The following is a 21,906-nucleotide window of genomic DNA, read 5'->3' as shown; positions in this document are numbered from 1 at the left end:
ACTTTCGTTACGATTAGCTACATCTCTAGCAGATTTTTTACCCACCTTCAAATATTTTCCCACATCTATTGATTTTCTTGTAGTCTTAGAGGGAGAGTTAGATTAGAAACCAAGAGTCAAATGGGTATACTTTCCTACAACCAACTTATCCATCATAGGAGAAGAGAAAGACAAAGGAGCATAATCTCTCAAAGGAATCACTAACTTGGGATAGAGTAAGGGTGCATCCACCAATGAGGGAAGGGCCTTAAAAAATTCTAATTTAACATAAGGAATATTATCTAGAATTGAGGACATGTCTAAAACCAAGGGCTTCCAATAGGGAAGAGCTCCTGATTGCACCAGATTCTTGTAAAGAGAGAAACACCTCCAATGAAACTTAAAGGGGATAGTCCATAGCCCCAATCAAGGGGTCATGAAACCTATTGTGAACCATAGGGAGAGAGGATCCATAATCCTGCAATAGAATAGAAACCACCAACTAGTTTAGAGCTCTAGTACTAGAGCCAACACCACCATCCAATGAAGGGGGAACTTTCCTTTACCTTTAGCCTTCAATTTATCACCTTTGTGTCCATCCTTATGACAATGGATATTTAGATTCCCCACTAAAGAAAAATCTGCAAGAATGGGGTAGAGTTCTCATACTTAATCAACTGGAGCCAAGAGCCTATATCTGATTTTAACTCAATAGAAACTAGAAAAGGTGATCTCAAGACCACACTTCCATAGATCTGAGAAAACATTGATCTGGAACAATGCTTAGTGATCAAATCCAAGGATAAAAACTACCTAGAGGAGTTGGAAATTATAGCAATAATCTCATCAACACAAAACTCAAGAGGAAGGCCCACAAAGAAAACCTAGGAAGGATTAGCCCCAACAAGGTTTTTCAGCTCAAACCCTAGGTACCAATGATAAAGGATGAGTTGTAGCTTCACAAGGAACCATGACCCAAAGGAGAAAATCTTGAGGAAGTCTTCTTTAAGAGAAAAGGAGAACCAAAACATACCTTTGGGAAGCTCAAAGACATAAAGACTTCCTTTCACCAACCATTTAGAAGATGTCCACTTTCTAACCATAGATATCTTTGGCCTTTTCCCCAAGAACTTACCAACTAATGAGTTATCCATTTTAGCCAACAATTGGTTCAAGCATAGGTCCTTGATGTTCAAACAAGTACAATTTTTTGATTGCTCCACAGAAACCCCATCTATGGGGATACAACTTTTATCATTAAACAAAATCTTTCAGCTGCTCTAGGATGAATTGTCGTTATGCTCTGATAAGTGAGGAGAGGATCCACATACACCCTAATCCATGTTGACCTTCTGCACTAGGTGAACCTTTACGAAGGCCCCACTTCCAACACTAGAACTTCCAAGGGGAAAAGAATCTAAACATCCCTATCCTATATGCTATCTTTAGGAAACTTCTACCCATCGCTCATAGATTCTATTTCAAATCTTTTTCTTTAGTGTTAGCTTAAAATAGGAGTTACCCATCTTGTGTTTGTGTTCCATGCTATAGTGCATGAAATTGTGAACTTATTCATGATTATCATATTTGAAGAAAATGAATAATGAATCAAATAAAATTGTTAGAATGTTCAATTTCTTATATATATATGATTTGTATATTTAATATTTTATTTTCATAGACATATTGTTAGATAAATTCAAGATCATTTTATTATATAGAAAGTATTTGTCTATAATGAAAAGTATTTATATCTAATTTGTAGAATAGGTGGAGTTGTGCATCTATCTTGTAGAAGTTTAAGATTACCTATTCTTAGAAATTTATATACATTCTTGTTGTGTAAATTTTCCATATTCTAAGATGTTTATGACTATTAAAGCAATCTTGTTTCTTCTTTGTGTCTTATTGATTCATAGAAGTTATTTGATATGCAAATAAAACTAGTTTGAAGGTCTTAATTAGGGTAGTATTCAATTTTACTACAGAAAAACCGTAGCTTATGTTCTTTCACTATACATTCTTTATGGTAAGATAATATGGTAGTCAATCATAATCAATTGGTTGAACATATTAATTTTTTCTAAATTGGCCACATTTTATGTGAAAACAAGCATAAAATATTTAGACACACTTCAATAATTTCCTCTATTTGTAAATGCCGCACCTCTAAATTGATGTGATTGAAGGAGAAATTCTTAGGCTAGCATCATGTCTAGTTGAGCCTGTTGTTACTAAAAGTGAAGACCCTTTATCAGCATTATGTATGGTTTGTAATTTTTTTAATGAACACAACTTGATATTTTATTTTGTATATGCTTCTAATGGTATTGAGTTTAAAACTCCAAATTATTAAATAGGTTTCCATGAAAAGATTTTTATCATTAAACATCACAATAATTATAGTCAAAATTGTTTAATAAAATTATCTTAAAATATTAATCAATATTAAAAAAAATCAATACAATACTTCCGGTCTTGGGTTCTGATCATTTTCCAATTTCCCTTTTAGTTATTGAGGATAGGACTTCTTTTCAGTCTCCATTTAAATTTGAGCCCATGTGGTTTAGGGATTCTTCCTTTTTGCCCCTGCTTATGAAATGGTGGAATTCTGCTCCTTTTTGTTCTAGGTCTCATATGTTTCAGATTGCTAAGAAGTTAAGTTATTTGAAATTGAATACTAGGGAATGGAATATCTCGCATTTTAAGATAAATTTTTAGGAGAAACAAAGGATTCAAGATATGATTGAGTGTCTTAATACTCATGTGCTTCAACATGGTATGGTGCCATAAGTTTTTGATGAATTGAAGTCACTAAAATTACATCTTGAGGAGGTGTTAGCAAGAGAGGAAATCTATTAGAGACAAAAATCTAGAGAGTTATGGCTTTCAGATGGTGACAAGAACACAAAAAAATTTCATTCTTCAACTAAGATTAAAAGATGTAAGAATAGAATATCTTGTATTCAGTGTCAAAATGTGAATTTATTGACAGAGCCAGAGGACATTGCTTCAGAGGAAGTTAGGTTTTTTAAGTCATTATTATCTTTAGAAAATGGAAATCTCAGCAATGATATTATATCTAATATTCCTCCTTTAGTATCTTTGGATGACAATAAGATGTTGATGTCTCCCTTTTCCTTAGAAGAAGTTAAGAGTGTTGTCTTTGCCATGAATTCGGATAAAGCTCTAGGACCAGATGGTTTTACTCCTTTATTTTTTTAGAAATGTTTGGATTTTGTGGGAAATGATGTTTTATTGGCTCTCAAGGAAGCTAGGAGAAATAGGTCTATTTTAAAAGAACTTAATACTACAATGATTGCAATTATTCCTAAAAAAGAGAATACTAAGAATTTTTATGACTTCCACTCCATTGCTTTATGTAACACTTTGTATAAGATATTTATGAAGGCAATTTCCCTTAGGTTGGCAAAAATTCTACTTAGGATCATTTCATTGGAGCAAGGTGATTTTGTTCCCAGAAGGGAGACGACAGAGGGTGCAATTGTAGCACATGAGGTGTTGCATTCTATTTCCACCCAAAGAACCTCGGCCATGATACTTAAACTAGATATGATGAAGGCTTATGATAGAGTAGAGTGGGGGGCTTTATGTGTTGTTCTTGATAAGTTAGGTTTTTCCAAGGCCTGGGTCAAATGGATTCATGCATGTATTTCTTCTACAAGATTCTCAGTTTTAATTAATGGTTCTCCTTGTGGTTTTTTCACTTCCTCTAGGGGTTTGAGACAAGGAGATCCCCTTTCTCCCTTTTTGCTTATTCTCCTAGCTGAAACCTTTAGTTGGGCTATTAGGGTTGCTAAAGTGGGGAGGCTTTGGAAAGGTATAAGGATTCAAAATATTCCCCAAAGTATTTCTCATTGTCTCTTTGCAGATGATACTCTGTTATTTGGACATGCTTCGTTAGTACAGGCAAAAGTGATTAAAGGAATTATACAAAATTATGCATCATTTTCTGGTCAGAAAGTGAATGGTGATAAATCAAAGATTTTTTTCCTTAATACATCACAACTGGTTCAGTGTAGGTTGCAATCCTTTTGGGGATTTGAGACTAGAAATCTTCCATGTACTTACCTTGAGATTCCTTTATTTGTTAAACAGGATAAGATTGGTTTTTGGGATAAGATTATTTCGGTCATTTCTAAAAGAATTCTCTCATGGAATCATAGATGGTTAACTTTGGCAGGTAAAATTGTTCTCATCAAGTCTGTTTTGAATGTTGTTCCCATATATCTCATGTCTGTTTTGAAGTCTCCAAAAGAAGCTATTGTTAGTTCACAGGATACTCTTTGAGATTTTATTTGGAACAATAATAAAGATGGCAAGAAGAAACTCCCTTTAGTTGCATGGGATAAGGTATGTTTGCCTAAGGAACTTGGGGGAACAGGAATTCGGAGTGTGGAAAATCAGAATTTAGCCTTAGGTGCTAAGTTGGTTTGGAAATTATATGATAAGCCTAGCTCCTTATGGGCATAGATTATGTTTGCCAAATATTTATATAATGGACTGAGAGAGTACATTTTTAAAGTCTCAAATTTGCATTCGGGTTCTGCTATTTGGAATTTCCTTTGTAAATGTAGGTCAGTTATTTTTCCTTATCTCTCATGGATTGTTCATAATGGTAGAAAGGTCAGATTATGGGATGAAGTATGGAATGGACACACACCTTTGGTGAATATTAGGGATTGGTCTCCTCTGATCAATGTTCTTTCCTCCCTTTGGGGTGTTTTTGTAGTAGATTATTTTGAAATTGTGACTAGTGGACCCCTTAAGCTAGCTAGATGGAAGTCTATTGATTTCTTAGATGTTGATCAAAGCATGAAATTAGATTTTGAGAATATTTTGGGGGATAGAATTGTATTTCTTTCTGATTCTGAGGATGAACTTATTTAGACAAAGAATATTTCTGGTAAGTACACTATTAAAGATGGTTACAATTCTCTTATGGTTGCTAAAGATTTATCATCTTGGCCTTATAAGTTGTTTTGGCATTTGGCTTGTCTTCCTAAAGCTGGAGCCTTTACTTGGTTGGTAGTTTAGGACAGAGTCCTTACATGTATGAGACTACACAGGCTTGGTATTACTGCTATTTTCCCTTATGTCCTTTGTAACAAAAATTTGGAATCTTCTTCACACCTCTTCCTACATTGTGATTATGCATATGAATGTTGGCAGTGGTTGTTTGAGAAGTTAAATATATCCTTTGTTATTGGTAAGGATCTCATTTCCCATTTTAGATCTTGGCCCTCTATGTTTGCCTCATCTTTTTATGCATGCCTTTGGATCATATCTCCATCTATCGTGATTTGGAATGTTTGGCTAGAGAGAAACAACAGGATATTTAAAAAAAAAGGTCTCCTATGTCTGAGGTTTTATTAAAAATTGAGTCTTCAATCTTTGAGGTTGCTTTGTCATTTATTTATAAGAATTTGGCAAATCTTACTTCTTTTTCACACTGGGATAGTAGAGTTACTAGAGTTTGGAAGATGCTGTCAATTTTACCCTCTCATGGTTCAATTTTAAAAAAGAATGATACAATAGGTAAGAGATGTTGTGCTAGTTGGAAACCTCCTTCACAGGGGCACTTTAAACTGAATTTTGATGGGGCCTCTCGTGGTAACCCTAGGCTGGCTGGGGTAGGCATGGTAGTTTATGATCACAATGCAAATTTTATTCGAGCTAAGCGTCATGCTATTGGTTTTAAAACTAACAATTATGCAGCTGTGGAGTCTAGATTTGAAAATTATCCGATAGGTTTTTTTGGCAAATTGTCATATGGGCTCTATGCAAAACTGATATTATATGTGTTGTCACCGCATTTTGTATGTGATTTTCGGCGGGGTGCATAAACTGACCCATTAGATACTATAAGTTTATTTTATGAGTTGTGACCAGAGGTTTTCTTCCCAGGGTTCTTTCCTCCGGTATGCTCTTTGAATCCTGTGTAAAAAATAAAAAATATTAATAAAAAAGTTTAGTTGAATAATCCACTTTTATTGAAAAAAATAAAATACAATACTTTCAACCTATTTGAAATTACCTAATAAAAAGTCTTATAAATATTTTAAAAAAAACATAACTACTTTCTAAATAAAAAAGGACTACAATTGCATTATTTGCATGGTTTATTGAATAATATGTGCTTACAATCTTCTTAACATATTTATTGTCATGGCCACTAAATGTTATGGAGCAACTGCTAGTATTATTCAAACTGAACAAACGAATGAGATCAAGAAACAAGCTACAAATTTTATTGCGCGATTAATCTATTATAACACCAATAAGGAAATTACAATGGAAAGAATTACCAGCAGCAAACCATGGCAACACACGTTGGGACCTTTGGAGTTTGGATATTTGGGCTCGAGTGAGAGGCCTGATAATGTAGACTTGCAATCTGTGGGGACAAACGAAAGCCAGTCGTTGCCATTGTCGTACAGAATATGATAATTTTGCTGTTGAAAATTTCCAAGGACGGCTGGCACATCTTCAACAGAAGCGTCCCCCATATCCAACATTGCCAGACACACTACATACTGATCAGCATCTGTGTATGTAATGAAATTGCGTGTTCCATCAATAACATAATCTGCGCCCGCACCCAAGTGAAAAGTCATATTCACACCAGGTGCGCCAAATTCAGGTGCTTTATAGCATATAGACTAAACCCATCTCGAGAGCTGTTGATTCTCCGGTATAAAGAAGCAGAACCCAAAATAGAATCCAACACAGATGCTACCGCAACGAAGGCGGTGTGTGGCAACAGTGTGTACGCTGTTGCAGAGTCGATGATGAATCCCCCACTTCCATTCGCTTGTATATCAAATGTTCCTCGTGGAATATTGACAGACACGTTCCCCACGCTTATTCCTTCCACAGAGAGGTAATAGTAGCTGTTGAACTTCGGCTGGGCTGGGTTTTTTATAATCATGGTGGATTGCACTCCTATGACGTTCAGGTTGGCTGCACTGCCAAAAAGGAGAGCCGTGTAAACTAGCTTATTGGAGTCTTCGGAGTCATCGGCAAGACAGTAGGAAAACTTAGACTCGCCAATCTGTGAGATGAGCGATAATTCCCCTTGCCCCAGCCCCACCACGGCGTTTCTCCCGACAAGGTCGTTGTTCCACACCACGCTGTTGGCACCCACCTCGCTCTCTCCCTGGGTCTCATGGCTGCACCCAAACGCTACTCCGCCAAAGGAATGCACGGCCCCGCTTCCATTTGTCATGCTGAACATCTCGGAGAATAACTCGCCCAACATGCTCCGACTGTGTGTGTAATTATGAGAGTATTGACAGTTTAGTGCACAGGTGGAATTGGGAACGCTAGAGCAGAGGGAAGATGGGCAGGTGACAGATTTGAAAGTGGAGGAATCTGCGGGCAGGGCTGTGCAATCAAACCAAATTAGATCGCTGCCCGTGTCAATTTGTGAGCGTATGTTTATTGGTGGTGTTCCCATGCCAATTGTCATGAAATATACTTTGTCCTCGCCCACCACAGGGACACCCATTCCCACTAGGGTTTCCAATCCTCCTGAACTTGCAGCTTTAATTGAAGCTTCCATTCTCTTCAGCCTCGTCAACGTTGAATCACTTCTGAACTGTTGGTTTGCACGCATTGCTTCTGCTAGAAACAACATACAAAAGCAACAGATGAGCTGATCGGCCCCCAGCAGTTTGACTACATTTTTGCATGCCATTGCCTCCAAATGGCCTTATGTCTACCAATGCAAGCTTTCTTACTCAGGACTGGGGATCACCTTTTATAACAATACTTTGTAATCTGTTAATCGGTTTCTGACAGCTTTCTCAAATTTAATTTTCTATATTTGCAGCCTGGTGGTTCTTGGAGCATTCTTGTGTCTTGACAAAAAAATTTTGGTTTCTGCAGCTTTCTTGGCAGCCTACTGGTTCTTGGACCATTCTTGTGTTTTGATATTTATTTATTTTTGTTTGGACAGAGACTTTGAACCATTCTTTTGTTTGGACATTTATATATATTGTTTGGTCTCTTTCATAGCGTCGGAATCTAATTGAGGCATATTCCCGAATCAATCCAAATAATATTAGATGTTCTCAATGCAAGGTTTTCTATGATTGAAGAGATTTCAGAATTTATTTCAATGTGTGATTTATTCGAGATGATTGCAGGGAATACAGAAAAAAAGTTTCTTGTTTGACAAGAAGCTTCTGCAAGACGATGACAGGAAGGAGATTCGAGGAAAGAGTCTACATGGCCTGTACTTTATTTATTATGTGTTACTTTGTTTTTATCACTAGGAGGCGAATGGATATACTGTTGGAACTTAAACAAACATTCATTTGTACTTGCAAACCATACATTAACCAAAAGTAACAATATTTTCGTGTATGCAAAACTTTCCTTTCTCAGTCGACCATTTAATTTTATTTGGATGCTAGTGTATTATGTATTATGTATGATGGTTTCGATGAATCCAAATATATCCACACACCATATTTTAAATCATTTGAAATAATTTTTAATATTAGAAAATAATATTAAATGTTGTTTAATTTAAAATGTATAAAGAGGGTATTTGTGGCATGCATGAACATTCAAAAATTTGTATTGAATAAGTATAGATTAAAGTAGTAGTATATCATAATATTGTTTCAAGAACATTTAGTTTGTATTTAGAATATTTCACATAAATAAATATTTTTTAGTATTCTTTTTTAGTTACATAACAATACAATTAAGGTATATTTCTAAATATATCATGTGTCAATGTAGTAAAAAATAAACATTCTCAATGTAGGTACATGTGTAAGTGAAGTTAGATGTATGATTTTTTATTAGAAGTTGAAGAGAATGTTAGACTGGGAATGGGTGCAACCATAAGTGGCTAAATATTTAAGGAGGAAGTTAAAATACAATAAACAAGCAAATTTAGGTATGGAGCCCAAGTTGCAATAGTATTAGTAAAAGACTACAAATTTTATGTGAAGAAGCATTGTATATACAGGGTATTAATGAATGTACAATTACTTCAAACTTTATTTCAATTGACCTTATGTGAATGCATGAAATCAAAATCTTGTAATTATCTTAATCCCCTAAGTGGTTGACTTAATAAACGAAGGACATATCATATGTATTCATAGCATACTCTTAATCTCTCTTAATTTCATTTCTATCCTCATATTTATGTATCTTAATTCTTGTCCATATATAGTTATATAATTTTAATGTACCCCCTTATTTTAATGAACCATTGTTTGAGTATTTTATTTGTTATACTTTTAGTCTCCTATATTATTCGTAGTCTATTTAACAAGTGTAGTTCTCACATCTATATGTGAAAATTAAATTTTCTTTCTATTATACCAATTATATCTTGAATTTATAAAACCTAGATGAAATATGAAAGATACATAATCATACAAAAAGTATCAAGATATGAATACTTATTCATTTCAACCTCAAAACTCTCTTGATACTGACTATAATGAAAAACCCTATGATAATAGATATCTCAATTGTAATATAAACTATTATAGAATGGTAAAAACAAATACTTGATGAATCTTTTATGTAGAATTATGGTATTACAAAATTTTGTCCAATAATTTATTCTAGGAAACTTAGGTGTGATTGTAGTAAACTTGGATGACCTTAGCATGACCACATTTTCATCATACATTAATTGGTGCCCACTGTGGGGCTCAACCCCATTAATCATATCATTTTTGATGTAGGAGAAAGATTGAAAGCACGCGGGAATGTTGTTTTGGCGCATAGGGACCTTTCATTAGCACTTTCAAAGAAAACAATAGCACCCTCGGTGTATTGTTTAGTGCATCAGACCCATTCCCTGGTGCATATAGACTTTTTGTTAGTGCATAACATTCTAGTTTTTATTCTACATATTTTAACAAAAGTGTAGTGCATTCGATAACCAGTGTAGCACATAGGGACCTTTAATTAGTGCATCAGTAACTTCTTGTAGCACATCTGTGCAATAGTCTAGCGCATGACTCTAAAAGAGAAAAAGCAAAAAACTATAACCGAGGGGAGAAAATTTAGGCTTGTGTAAGCCCAACTTAGATTCTGGTTTTCACTAACTTTCTTCTTGCAGGTAACTAACCATTTTCTTGTGAATTTAGAATAAGTTAAAATAGAAATTTTAATTCTTTCTAGCTTTTTTTAGTTAGATAAAGAGAATTCATTTTTCTTCAAATTAGAAAAGAATCTCATCTTTCTTTTGGGTTGAAAAATTCACCACATCTTCCTTTGGGTTTTAAAAAGAACTTCACTGTTGGATAAAACAAAAAACAAAAAAAACTTTTCATTTTGGCAAGTTAGGCAAAAGACTTCAATTTGGGTTTAAAAAGAACAAACAAATTTCTTTTTTCAGTTTGAAAAAGTTAAAAATAACTTCATCTTCCTTTGGTGCATAAAAAGAACACATTTTTCATTTTTTGCAAAGGATAAAAAAACCTCATCTTTATTTTATGCAAAAGCAAGGAAATTTTCACTTATCAACTTTCCCTTTTGTTGACAAATATTGCAATTTCTTTTCTTGATTAGGATTTCATTTTCTTAGATAGAAAATTATTGCTATGAAGAGTTAAAAAGAACACCATGCTTTTTGGAGCAAAATTTCCAAGTAGAAGCTAGCAAATCATTGCTTTGAAGGATAAAAAGAACTTGTTTTCTTTGTCTCGAAAGTGGAAGGTATATGCTCTCCCCTTAACTGGGTGACCAAAAATCCAAACTATTCTTATGTTGTCTTGATTTCAAACATTTAAATCCGTTAGTAGGCCTACCCTCCTGAGTTGCTCTTAGAGCACCATTAATGGCCAGTGAGAGGGGAATGACCTAAGTGGGAAATAACTTTATCGCCAAGTGTTCCAACCCACTATAATCAAATTTGGAGGCTAATGAAAGTCCCCTTCAATGGTTTTGCTCAGCGATTAGCCTTCCCACAATATATTTAAGATATGTAAAGCCTTTTGTCTAAAGGTTAGGAAGCCTCTTGAGGGAGTTTATCATTGAAGACCAAACAAAAGCCTTATTACAAACCTTAGCATTAGAGACTTTGAACTGAGTCAGTCACCAAACATTGGCAATATCATAGTGCAAGGGTGGGGAAGAATCCACCCCCAATATCACTCACCATATATCTCCCAAGATAACTACTCAATTGTGAAGCAATTCACTTTGAGTTAATTTGTGGAAAAATGCAAAAAAATGGGCACCCCCTAGGGGGTGACAAGGCTATTTGAGCTAACGGAGTATCGAGACTAGTGGGATATCATATTATCAATGACCTTTGAATAAAGAGTCTATATGATGTGTCTTTTATTTTAAACTAAACCAGTGATAACATCGGGGATTTGAAAACATCCTCAAAAGAACATATAGTCAATGTTTAGCATTAGGATGACCATTGTCTTCATGTGTGCTATGTATTCTTGTCATAAATATTAAAATATATTGCAACGTATCCAACAATCAAAATCAAAATTCAAGTTCAAACAAGGAAAAATCATAAAGTGGAGAATATTTCCAAATCCAACAAAGCATATTTCAACTATCTTGAGGAAATACTTTCATCCAACAAGATTAGGGGAATATCAAACCAAGTGATCGAGTTTATCATCGAACTATCTAAACGACAACAATTCCTAGCTAGGTATTCAAGTTAGTCAAATCAAGTTTCCATATTGGGAGACTTTATCCATATCATTTCATGTGCTTTGTCATAGGGGCCTATCAAACAAACCCCCTATTCCACTTAGTAAGCTTGAGTATCCAAAATGAAGTATCCATCAAAATAAAAGTGTTACTTTACAACATTACAACAAAAGCATCAAACGAGGAAATTAGGACAGTTAGCCCATAAGAGAAACAACCTAGCACATCTCAAACATTTAGTTTCTCATTCACACCAGAACTTAGTGCTCTCATCACTCAACTTAGTAGATAATTAGTATCATACTAGTGAAATTTCAGGTAGTGCTTGTCAGCATCACTATAGCTCATTCAAACATCAGCCTAGCACATTCAAGATATATTATAGCGCTTTCAAATCAAACATTAGTGCATAATCAAGACATATTAGCGGATAACCTATCCAGCATGGTCATTTTCAAATAGTCTGAAATAGCGTGTAGGAAAGGTAGCATAACGCATTGTGAGCATCCTATAGCACTTCGCGAACTATCTTCAGTGCATACAGTCTCTATTTTAGCACATGATCAATATTAGATAAAAATAGAGAGCAAATCAGTCACTTTGGGAAAAATTTTATCAACAGTTTCAAATACCCTTTCGAGTCTTTTAGAAAATCCAACAAGAAAACTTTGAAAAATATAACTAATGAGAAAAATCCTAAATCCAATAAAGCACTCTTAGAACGAGTTTTCAAATCATCCACTAGCTTGAGATCAAACTTCATCCAACAAAATTAAAGAGTGTCAATACAGTAACCAAGGTTCCACCATCCAACGGATCCTATCAAAACAATATTTAGTTAGGTCCTCAAGTTGTCAAATCAAGTTTCCATATCGGGAGACTTTATCCATATCATTTGACACACTTTTCTGTAGAGGTGAATCAAACTAAACCTCTACTTGATAAAGTAAACTTGAGTATTCAAGCGAAGTATCCAACTGCAACATCAACATCGACATTGATCATTTGTGTATGACCACTCCCCATATTTTGAGAAGGAGTCTTCATCAAAAGACTAAGTTGAAGAAGAGACAACCTAGTCTTAGGGCCCTTATCAAAAGGAGTAAATTTCTCTACATCAACCTATCAAAAAAATCAACTTTAATCATTCGTATGACCATTTATCATCAAACCGAGAGAAAGGAAACTCAGTCAAAGGAAATGAGTCCTAAAATAAATCAAGATCACAATATCTTCACTTCCCAATCTAATCCCATCTTTGATCAAGATCCAACTTGTCAAGAATCTTATGATGATCCCCTAATCTTTTGGTATTCCATCCACAATGATCCCCTTTAATCTCAAGAGAAGAGTCGCATTCAACATCCATCTCCTAAGAAAGAGCATGATATCCCTTCCATCTCTTTCACTAATCTAATTCCAAATCAAGAGGAAAGCACAAACTCAAATGATCCTACACCAAGTCAAAATCAAGATCAAGGAATCTCTTCATCCTCCAGATCCATTTGGGGTCCTTTCATTCCAAAGTCAAACTCTTCATCCTCCAAATCTATCTTAGGTCCTCTCATTCCAAAGTCAAACTCTTCATTCTCCAAATCTATCGTAGGTCCTTTTACTCCATAGTCAAACTCTCCATCCCTTCCATCCATCTTGGGTCCTTACCTCCATCCATCCTGCAATCCATCACTTCAAATAATCCATAAGAAAGATTAACAAAGGAAAACATTTTTGAACTTCTTTCAACCATCTATCTAAACAATTTCTAAAACTGTTCTCCCATCATTTCCTTTATCTATTTTGGGTCCTTATGTCTGAAAATTTGATTTTCCTCCATCTCTTCATCACTTCTCAAGCTATGTACCAACACTCATCTTGAATACATTTCTATCTATCCTTGCACAAATCTTAAAACATTCTATCTATTATCCAACACCTCTTTTCTCTCCTTCCATCCCTTTCATTCAGTCCTTTGCATAAATCCTTCATTTGTGTCATTTTGTCACATGCTTGCCCATGCTCGAATCTCATGTTGAGTCCTTTTCCTAGATATCTATTTGTGAAATACTTCAGAATCTAAGGTTGTTCCTCTTTAATATTTTCTTTTGGTTGGGATACATGCTCAATCGAGAAAAGAACCACTTAGCATATCGTGGTCCCAATATCTTTTTATTACTATATCTCATACACTTAATCAATTTTTATAAATCATTGTGATCTATTAGTTGAAGACATGGCTAGTGAAAAATCTAAGATCTTTCTTCAGCGCCACTATAATTATTAGACCCATCTAAGTTTCATCACTTACAAGCCAATGCATGAAAAATAAAGAGCAAAAAGACAATATCAAAAGATCAAAAGCACAAGAAATAAAAGAAATAGGAAGAAAAGAAAAAAAGCAACATCAAAATACTTGGCTATGGGAACATGTGAGTAACTCCATCGGGGCTATGGATGCCTAGCTAGCAATGGAGCAATATTTGTGATATGATAGCAATATTTGTGATATTACTGCAATAACCTTGTCGGAGCTATGGATGCTTGCTGGAAGTGAGGCTCTATCCAAGATGCTTTTGAAGTTAGGGTAACTCATGTACCTAGCCATGTTGGATTCTGAAGATTACAATAATCATATGAGCCAAAATGAACCCACTTGCACACACATAGGTAATCAAAGACTATGTAACTTGATCCAGTTTGGGATTCTTCTTCCCTTTTGAGTCTACTTCCTAGTTGCTAGAAATGTTCAGTTGAATTTTTTAGAGTTTCTAAGTGTGGGTTGGGTCTCTATCTTTGAAAACATCAGGAACAACTATTAAGATGGCACTAAATACTATGACAATCTTACATATCAACTCTTTGCAAATGGAAACCTCTATGCTTGGGGGCAAATTTAATTCACTCTATTCTTCCTACCATATCTCCCATTATCCTTCCTCCAATATCCATTACCATATCTAACTTCATCATTATCTACGATCTTGCTTCACCTCATCCATATCCTCTAATCCATATCCCTTATCCTATCTATTCATTACTTCTATCACCCAATGCTATCTGCAATCTTGCTTCACTTTATCTATACCATCTATCATATCTATTCATTGCTTCTATCATCCAGTGTTATCTACAATCTTGCTTCACCTCATAGATATCCTTTAACCCATATCCCTTATACTATCTATTCATTGCTTCTATCATCCAGTGCTATCTACAATCTTGCTTTACTTTATCCATACCATCTATCCTATCTATTCATTGTTTCTATCATCAAGTGCTATCTACAATCTTGTTTCACTTTATCCATATCAGTTATAAGCATTAATTCATTCCTAACATGTATGCTATGATATGTCTTGTTAATCAATCCATCTATCAACATCAACATCAACATGTCTTATACAAGGATAGGTACACTCAAAACCAAATAGATCAGTCTTATATAGGGTACTCACTCTTTGAAACCAGAAATTCTTATCAGTCATCAAACAAATCAAAACAATGGCATAGATCAATATGAATGCTATGTTTTTTTCTAGTTAGCCTTATCTTTATCAATTGATGGCAGTTCATGTTTCACAAATCATATTGTACATATCATATCCACCCATCTAAAACATGACCAAAAATTCATAAATGCTTATCAATCCTAGACATACTTAGCATAGTCACTATCCTTGGTTTATCTGAATCAGTTATCCAAATTGTATCCCACCATGGCTTGGTGATTAGTGTACATATCCATATTGAAGTAGTATCAACAGCAAGGGGCAAAATACTAACCTCACTGGGGGCATTTCACCTTCAGTATTTTCAACATCAGACCAAACATACATAGCAAGACAACAAGGATCAAAACAACCAACAAATGACAAACAACAATGCAAGAAGGCTGGACATCACGGACTTCAATCGATTTCAACTGAACAAAAGATCTATTTGTAAGATGTTTTAATTGACAAGAATACATTTCCAATAGCATGCATGCTTACTTATGGTTATTAATTTTTTCTTATCATATCTCCCAAGTCACTCAAGGATGTCTCAATGACTAGAGAATTAATGAAGGAATGTGATGTTTTATCATGCAAATTTGTCCTACAAAGCAATCAGATGACATATCGCTAAGGACATTTTGGATTTGCATGGGAAAAAGGTTAACTCTTATCTATTTTACACAAACAACACTCAGGTCATCTTGGTTCAATTATAACTTGATGCTTGTGTCATCTTGCAATATCAAACTCCATGTAAGTTATACTCGGGTCATTATGGTTCAATTATACCATGATGCTCTTTTCAACTTTCAACAAATCAATGCTTGATGATGAAAACAAAGAAAGAACTGGCACTTTGATCAAAAAATATGGCAACATTGAGAACGAGAATGCATATTAATCTTTGCATTAGCTGCACATCATTATCATTTTAATCTAGTATTAGTATCATTTCATTATCATTATCATTTACATCTCATTTTCAAGATACCTCTCATCATCATCATCTAGTCATATTTATCATTGCATCCATCACAGGGAGATCTATCGCATCATCATGGAATCTTTCTTCACTTTCATATCTTCATCATTCATCCAACTCTCATCTATCATGTCTTATACAGGATGTATCTTTCTTGAAACCAGGCATTTTGATCATCTCTTATATAGGATATATCATTCTTGAAACCAAACGCTTCAATCATCTTTGTCTTATACAAGAGGTATCATTCTTAAAACCAAACTTGACCTCAATCTTATCAATTATATCATGTCTTATACAAGATGTATCTCTCCTAAAACTAGACATTTTGATCAGCTCTTATACTGGATATATCATTCCTAAAACCAGACGCTTCGATCATCTTTGTCTTATATAGGAGGTGTCATTCCTGAAACCAAACTTGACCTCAATCTTATCAATTCTATCATGTCTTATACATGATGTATCTTTCTTAAAACTAGACATTTTGATAAGCTCTTATACAAGATATATTGTTCCTGAAGCCAGACGTTTTGATCATCTTTGTCTTCTATAGGTAGTGTCATTCCTGAAACTAGACTTGACCTCAATCTTATCAATTCCAAACAATCTTATCAATCTAATCCATATGATTGATCATTTAATTATCCCTATACATGAGCATATCATATCGACAACATGTTAGAAACATTTGCATTCATCAAATCCAACCATCATCTATATTCATCATATCCAACCATCATCTGCATCATCCTTTGCAAAAGTCATATACATTAAAATCATATCATATAGCTCATCAAAATCAAAATTGCTCAATCCATATCATATCATCATGCACATGTGTGACCACATGCTAATCCAAAAGAAAATCAATGATACAAGTCAAAACCAATCGTCAGTTAGAATAAATAAATGTCGAAAGTCCCTGGATATCATATCAATCAATCACTCAATCCAAGTTCCATATCGCAAATCAAGAAATTCAAAGACCCATATCAAATCAGGACCCATATCGAATCAAGACCCATATCAAATCAGGGCCCATATTGAATCAGTACCCATATCAAAAATCAAGATCCATATCGACAATTAGGACCCATATCGACCTTTGACCCATAACAAAAATCAAGATCCATATCGACAATTAGGATTCATACAAATGCAACTTTGATGGATGTGTGGGGCATGTACACGCTATGCCCATATTAGTTTTCCTCATTTCTTCAATAATCGCTAGACGTGTGGGGCATGTACGCGTTATGCCCACAATAGTATTCCTCATTTGTTCAATATTCACTGGAGGTGTGGGGAATGTACGTGCTATGCCCATATTAGTCTTCCTTATTTCTTCAGCATTTTGTGGACATGTGGGACATGTACTGCTATGCCCATATTAGTCTTCCTCATTGCTTCAACATTCAGTGGACATGTGGGACATGTATGCGCTATCCCCACATTAGTCGTCCTCATTTATTCAACATTCAGTGGATGTGTGGGACATGTACGTGCTATGCCCACATTAGTGTTCCTCATTTCTTCAACATTTAGTGGACATGTGAGACATGTACACGTTATGCCCACATTAGTCTTCCTCATTTCTTCGATATTCCTTTTAAAAATTTATCGGCAGATTAAAATAAAAAATTTGAAACAATTCAAATCATCCAACTTTTGAAAAATCGTACTACATTGTGACACTGCCCTGGAAATCATAATTTTCTCAATTTATCTCCCGAGGCGGCATCATCAATATCGTTCATCAAATCTTCATATCTAGGGAGTCATTTGAATCTTGACATCAATTTCATATCAATTTCATATCGACATCAATCTCATATCAACTTTTCATATCAAATCAATTCTTCATATCTAGAGAGTCATATCGAATCTCGACATCAATTTTGTATCAATTTCACATTGACATCAATCTCATGCCAGCTTTTCATATCAAATCAATTTTTCATATCTGGGACATCATATTGAAAATTTTTGATGACAAATTGAGTGTTTTTCTTTGAATCAACATGTGGTCACACGTTAACTCAAAGAGGGGTAAAAAATAGGACCAAGTATATGCACTATTTATTTAACTTGATAGTTAATGACAAAAAACTCTTCAATCTTGAAAATAGGACCAAGTATATGCCTTATTGTAACCTTGTTATCTATGACAACAACCAAAACCACTCACACAAATACACCACACCTTATAATACATCCTATTCTATCAACATATGTAGCCTAGTTCATAAAATTGATTCTTTGTATAGCCATTATTCTACTCAAGGTGCATATTTACTTTTAGCAAACACATAGTTACAAGAATCTTGATGACCTTAAATACTATAATATAATAAAAAAATTCCAGTACGGACACATATACCTTGTTATGGCTCCTACTACAAGTGAAATATCTAGTTTTGTGCTAATAATGTCATTGAAATTTACTCCAGAAAAATTACCTAAAAGGTATATCTTATGATCTCAAAAAATCATAGAACATCAAATAACACATACTAATCTATAAAACTATATCTAAATTGTGAAAAATTTAGCATAGTTCCTTCAAAAATTTATATTCTATTTCTCCCCCTCGAGGGCCAGATTCCTAATTACATTTCTCGAGTGATTTATCCAAATGATTCTTCCCATGAAAGGAATGGTGACATTTATTTCATGAATAGTGTGCATAGGAGTTATTATTCCCCATGATGATTTTTCTAACACATATGTTAATCTAGACCTTAATTTTTGGAGACTTGATTATGTTTATATTTGATGCAAGCTTCTATGAATAATTGTCAAGAAAATAATTACACATATGTATGTATATACATGATGCATTATCATTTATACTATAATAAAATGAATATTCTAGTTTCTACTACTTTGAAATTTGGATTTGTTAAGTATTTCACATTGAGATAAAACACTTTATTTGTATAAACTAAATGTTGAATCCTTTATCTACAAATTGTGGGAGAAAAACAAATAATTTTAAAAATCCTAAGAGAAATCAAAGTTGCTTAATATTAATGTGTTTGTTATCTTACTTGGATAAAATAATGAATTTTGAGAGTTGGCTTATAAAAAATATTTTTCATTGGATTTGCTATCTTGGAAGAATATTGTCTCAAAGTGGACAGAGGATTGAATGTTACCAAGATATTGACAATAAACTTCAATATATTTTAATTCTCCTCATATGCATGTAGGAAGTTAGTAATATGACAAATACTACAGTAATTATTAGGTTGCAAGTCCAATGAACGTCTTGGTGGGACATAATCGTAGATTCAACCACACAACATGATTGCTATGTGAAGCTTCTTTAATAATCTTGCAATATATATTTATATCAGATATAGCTTGGAGAAAGGGGTGGGCATTGTTAATCTCACCCAACTTGTCTATGAGTAAGGGATTGTCAATTGTATCAAAAGGCATTTATAATTAATCAACATATATAATTGTAAGGATTTCCTATGAAAAAGAATTGGATTGAGTATATATATATATGAAGATGACTATGATGATTGTCAAAAATAATAACAGCACTTTGTTAGATATGAGACATTTTTTCTTCAAACTTTATATTTCAATCACGTGTTTTTTAACCATGAACCATGATTTGTAGGCATTTTTTTGGTAAAATTTATGAAGAATATAATATTCATATTTAGATTAGTCTACAACTTTTCACTAATAAATAGGAATTTTTAACATATTTCAACATATTTACTTCCGCCAAAATTGAAATTACAAAAGTTGTCTCAACTCTCTCAACTCCGCGCCTTCTCATTGTCGCCGTCGATGCAACAACTAGAAAACTCCAGCAGTTGTTTCGCAGAAATCAAGATGCCCCTTTCTATTCTATAATCCCTTCCATCTTGTCGTTATCTCCTACTGTTGGACAGATGAAACAAAGAATAAGAAAATATCCAGCAGGCGTCCAATTAATTAAACAATCCGATTAACATAGAGACTATTCCTTATAAATGACAACCCCCAGGAAGTATTAGGTACTCGCTGGCATACGATAATTCTGCCATTGGATGAAACATACAGAATAATCCTTATAATAGAATAGATGATCAATGGCATACAATAAGCTGATCACCTTGGTGATGGTGAATCTAACTATCTGTTGTTTTTGCAGTTTGCTCTGTGCAGAAGAAGCGCACGGAGGCCCACATTTGGAAAAGAATTTTGCCATTATCAGGCTCAAAAGAATGGAAGCCTCGATTAAAGCTGTACAATCAGGAAGGACCAAAACCCAAGTGAGTGGTGGTGTTGCTCCTTTGACCCGATACAGAACAACAATTGCAGTGACCATTGGCATTGGAACCCCACTTTCAAAGGACAAGTGGACACAGGGAAGCGATCTAATTTGGTTTCAATGCGCTCCCTGCACGCAGTGCAGTATTGGCTCTAAGTTCCTCCCGGAATTTTCCTCAACTTATAGACGTCTCCCGTGCTCTTCTTCTCTCTGCTCTACCCTTGGCAATTCAACCTGTGCGCCGGACTGTCAATATTCTCATATATACAGCCAAAACTGGAGCATGCAGGGAGACTTGTCATACGAGACGTTTACCATGGCGGATACAACCGAGGCTGCGCATTCCTTTGGCGGAGTAGCATTTGGGTGCAGCCATGGCATTCAGGGAGATGGCGTGAAGTATAATGACGGTGTAGTAGGGCTTGGCCGAGGACCATTATCGCTTATGTCACAGATTGGGGAATCCAAATTTTCCTACTGACTGCCTTTTTTCGGGAAATCTACCTGTGACAGATTGTCCACGCCTCTCCTCTTTGGCAGCGCAGCCGAGTTGAACGGCACAGGAGCGCAGTCGACGATGATGATAAACAACACAATCCTGCTCCATCTCAACAGCTACTATTATCTCTGTGGAAGGAATAAGCGTGGGGAACGTGTCTCTCAATATTCCACGAGCAACGTTCGACATACAAGCTAATGGAAGCGGGGGATTCATCATCGACTCTGGAACACCCTACACTGTTTTGCCCCACGCCGCCTTCACTGCAGTCGCATCTGTTTTTGATTCTATCCTGGCACTACCCAGAACTAACGAATCTCAAGATGGGTTAAGTTTATGCTATTCATCATATTACGATGGTTATGTCCCTCATCTGAATATGACTTTCCATATGCGTGGTGCAGATTATGTTATCGAAGGTAAACGCAATTTTATTAAATTTAGTGGATATCAACATCCATCAGTAGTGTGTCTGGCAATGTTAGAGATGGATGAGGCTTCAGTTGCAGGTGTGCCGGCCGTCCTTGGAAGTTTCCAGCAACAAGATTACCATATTCTGTATGACAACGCTAACCAGAGGCTCTCCTTTACTCTCACCCGCTGCAGGTCTCTCTATATGTCCTCTTACCCCTCGTACCAACAGTCCAAAGCGCCCATCTTGAGGATACATGCCGTGCTATTGTTGTTGCTTATTACTTTGTAAATCTCTTATTAACCCTATAAAGAGATTGAACTCATGAATATTTGACACTTTTCAATCAAACTTTTTGGCTTTCAGCTGAATAAAGAGAGTATCTACCACCTTCTCGTTTACACTATAAAATGGAAGGGTTCTAAACTACTGCCCTCCGTTGTTTTCCTAACGAGTATTTTTATTTTTTTAAATTTTATGAGCAGTTATGGTTGTTGATACTCTTGGCTAATCTTCCCTTAGAAGCTAATCTTCCCTTAGAAGCACGAGATTAGTTTAGAATTACTTGAATTGATAATA

General features: G+C 35.0%; 2 protein-coding genes across 2 annotated transcripts; one reads left to right on the top strand and one right to left on the bottom strand.

The window, feature by feature from the left end:
• Window positions 1-6,619: 6,619 nt before the first annotated feature.
• On the bottom strand, window positions 6,620-7,699 carry LOC131046122 (aspartic proteinase nepenthesin-2-like). Its single transcript, XM_059218875.1, has one exon. The coding sequence runs from the start codon at window positions 7,697-7,699 to the stop codon at window positions 6,620-6,622; it is 1,080 nt and encodes a 359-aa protein (XP_059074858.1).
• A 12,535-nt stretch (window positions 7,700-20,234) lies between these two features.
• Window positions 20,235-21,618, top strand: LOC131046123 (aspartic proteinase nepenthesin-2-like). The gene is made up of 2 exons (XM_059218874.1): window positions 20,235-20,826; window positions 21,032-21,618. Exons 1-2 carry the CDS (start codon window positions 20,235-20,237, stop codon window positions 21,616-21,618), a joined length of 1,179 nt encoding a protein of 392 aa, XP_059074857.1.
• Window positions 21,619-21,906: the final 288 nt, after the last annotated feature.

This window comes from Cryptomeria japonica, chromosome 4, assembly GCF_030272615.1.
Source record: "Cryptomeria japonica chromosome 4, Sugi_1.0, whole genome shotgun sequence".
Classification (NCBI taxonomy): domain Eukaryota; kingdom Viridiplantae; phylum Streptophyta; class Pinopsida; order Cupressales; family Cupressaceae; genus Cryptomeria; species Cryptomeria japonica.
This window is presented reverse-complemented; position numbering and strand designations above follow the sequence as displayed.

What these genes read in the sequence shown, in the direction of transcription:
- LOC131046122 (XM_059218875.1), bottom strand. Translation starts at nt 7,699, where the DNA reads ATGGCATGCAAAAATGTAGTCAAACTGCTGGGGGCCGATCAGCTCATC.
- LOC131046123 (XM_059218874.1), top strand. Translation starts at nt 20,235, where the DNA reads ATGGCATACAATAAGCTGATCACCTTGGTGATGGTGAATCTAACTATC. An exon ending in TGGCGTGAAGTATAATGACG is followed by an intron (nt 20,827 to 21,031) that starts GTGTAGTAGGGC and finishes CCATCTCAACAG; the next exon opens with CTACTATTATCTCTGTGGAA.